This window comes from Anomaloglossus baeobatrachus, unplaced genomic scaffold, assembly GCF_048569485.1.
Source record: "Anomaloglossus baeobatrachus isolate aAnoBae1 unplaced genomic scaffold, aAnoBae1.hap1 Scaffold_205, whole genome shotgun sequence".
NCBI classification, from domain to species: domain Eukaryota; kingdom Metazoa; phylum Chordata; class Amphibia; order Anura; family Aromobatidae; genus Anomaloglossus; species Anomaloglossus baeobatrachus.
In genome coordinates, this window is record NW_027441975.1 from 270,556 (window position 1) to 273,656 (window position 3,101).

Here is a 3,101-nt window from a genome sequence, read left to right on the forward strand (position 1 = left end):
ATTTATTTTCACCCGTTGTATAACGCATCAGTCACAAGCGTTAAAGGGAACCTGACACCAGAATTTTCGCTATTAAACTAAAAGAATCCCCTTCTGCAGCTCCTGGGCTGCATTCTATAAAGGTTCATCTTGCTACTGGCCCCCCTTTCAGACCTAAATAACTTTATAAAACATTACCTTTTGCTATGGTAATGAGGTTTGCTGGCCCCAGGGGCGGGCTGTATTTCGTCTGTTATCCCCCCTCCTGCCGCTGTTTGCCGTCCCCCAGTGTTCATTTACATAGATGAGGCCTCTGCCCCCATGTTCCACAGTGCTCCTGAAGTCTCACGCATGCGCCGTGGCACTATCGCAGGACTGAGCACGGTTTTCAAATCGCGAGCGCCGGTGATGTTAATGCGCAGGCGCGAGATTATGGGCGGTGCTGTTAATGTCATCCCCAGCGTCATACAAATACCCGCCCATAATCTCGTGCACGTGCTTTTACCTCTGCCTCTACCGTTATGTGCTTAATGTTAGAGGCAGAGGTAAAAGCGCGTGCACGAGATTATGGGCGGGTACTTGGATGACGCTGGTGATGACATTCACAGTGCCGCCCTTAATCTCGCGCCTGCACAATAACATCACCGGCGCTCGCGATTTGAAAACAGTGCTCGGTCCCGCGATAGTGCCACTGCGCATGCGCGAGACTTCAGGAGCACTGCAAAACATGAGGGCGGCGGCCTCATCTATGTAAATGAACACTTGGGGACGGCGAACATCGACAGGAGGGGGGATAACAGACGAAATACAGCCCGCCCCTGGGGCCAGCAAACCTCATTACCATAGCAAAAGGTAATATTTTATAAAGTTGTTATTTAGGTCTGAAAGGGGGGACGGATTCCCTTTAAGCAATGCAGGTGACTGATGCAAAACAACGGAAATGTGAACATAGCCTTATTCAGATGTTTAACAAGATCTGATTTCTGAGAATTACATTTTCCACATTCTGAACATAAAAATGATTTATTTTGTGTGATTTTTTTTGATGGTAAACAAGATTTGATTTCTGAATAAAACATTTCCCACACTCTGAACATGAAAATGGCTTCTCCCCTGTGTGATTTTTCTGATGTCTAACAAGGTCTGATTTCTGAATAAAACATTTCCCACACTCTGAACATGAAAATGGCTTCTCCCCTGTGTGATTTTTCTGATGTCTAACAAGGTCTGATTTCTGAATAAAACATTTCCCACACTCTGAACATGAAAATGGCTTCTCCCCTGTGAATTTTTTGATGTTTTACAAGGGTTGATTTCTGAATAAAATATTTCCCACATTCTGAACATGAAAATGGCTTCTCCCCTGTGTGAGATCTTTGATGTGAAACAAGATATGATTCCCAAATAAAACATTTCCCACACTCTGAACATGAAAATGGCTTTTCCCCTGTGTGAGATCTTTGATGTGAAACAAGATCTGATTTCTGAATAAAACATTTCCCACATTCTGAACATGAAAATGGCTTCTCCCCTGTGTGAGAGCTTTGATGTGAAACAAGATATGATTCCCAAATAAAACATTTCCCACATTCTGAACATGAAAATGGCTCCTCCCCTGTGTGAGATCTTTGATGTGCAACAAGATCTGATTTACAAATAAAACATTTCCCACACTCTGAACATGAAAATGGCTTTTCCCCTGTGTGAGATCTTTGATGTGAAACAAGATCTGTTTCCCAAATAAAACATTTCTCACACTCTGAACATGAAAATGGCTTTTCCCCTGTGTGAATTTTTTGATGTTTAACAAGGTTTGATTTCTGAATAAAACATTTCCCACATTCTGAACATGAAAATGGCTTCTCCCCTGTGTGAGATCTTTGATGTGAAACAAGGTCTGATTTCTGAATAAAAAATTTCCCACACTCTGAACATGAAAATGGCTTCTCCCCTGTGTGATTTTTCTGATGTCTAACAAGGTCCGATTTCTGAATAAAACATTTCCCACACTCTGAACATGAAAATGGCTTCTCCCCTGTGTGATTTTTCTGATGTCTAACAAGGTCCGATTTCTGAATAAAACATTTCCCACACTCTGAACATGAAAATGGCTTCTCCCCTGTGTGAATTTTTTGATGTTTAACAAGGTTTGATTTCTGAATAAAACATTTCCCACATTCTGAACATGAAAATGGCTTCTCCCCTGTGTGACATTTTTGATGTGAAACAAGATGTGATTTACAAATAAAGCATTTCCCACACTCTGAACATGAAAATGGCTTCTCCCCTGTGTGACATCTTTGATGTGAAGCAAGATCTGATTTCTGAATAAAACATTTCCCACACTCTGAACATGAAAATGGCTTCTCCCCTGTGTGATTTTTCTGATGTCTAACAAGGTGCAATTTCTGAATAAAACATTTCCCACATTCTGAACATGAAAATGGCTTCTCCCCTGTGTGACATCTTTGATGTGAAACAATATCTGATTTACAAATAAAACATTTCCCACACTCTGAACATGAAAATGGCTTCTCCCCTGTGTGATTTTTCTGATGTCTAACAAGGTCTGATTTCTGAATAAAACAGTTCCCACAATGAGAACATGAAAATGGTTTCTCCCTTGTAGGAGCCGTTTCATGTTCCACATCCTTTCTGTAACCTTTATTTTGCTTACAATTCTGTGATAAATTGTAATTTTGGACTTGTTTGAAAAGATCAGATGATAAAGCTTTCCGAGGAAGGACTGGAGGTATATCTGGGACAACAGCATACTCTTCATATGTATCATGTGTGATAGTTTGATCATCTGTTTTAAATTCTGAAGATATTAGATTTCCATCTGAACTCCTGATACAGTCATCTGCTAAAAATAGACACAATGTTATTATTTTTTAATGATATAATTTTGAAAGCACATTTATTTTTTTAAACCATAATATTAGATATTAAATTAGGAAACAAATTATTCTGAATCTGTTTTCCAATTTCAAGATCTAAGAGTTACCGTATTTTTCGCTTTATAAGATGCACCTGATTATAAGATGCACCCCCAAATTTGGTGAAGGAAAAGAGATTTTTTTTTTTTTTTAATGTTAAATGGGGTCCATCTTATAATGCCA

General features: G+C 39.5%; 1 protein-coding gene across 1 annotated transcript; it reads right to left on the minus strand.

The window, feature by feature from the left end:
- Positions 1–857: 857 nt before the first annotated feature.
- LOC142261056 (uncharacterized) lies at positions 858–2,666 on the minus strand (the record flags this gene model as incomplete). The annotated part of the gene is given in 2 exon segments (XM_075332096.1): positions 858–1,262; positions 1,264–2,666. Coding segments are annotated over 2 exon segments (1,728 nt in total), but the record flags the coding sequence as incomplete, so codon positions are not given.
- Between the last annotated feature and the right edge of the window lie 435 nt (positions 2,667–3,101).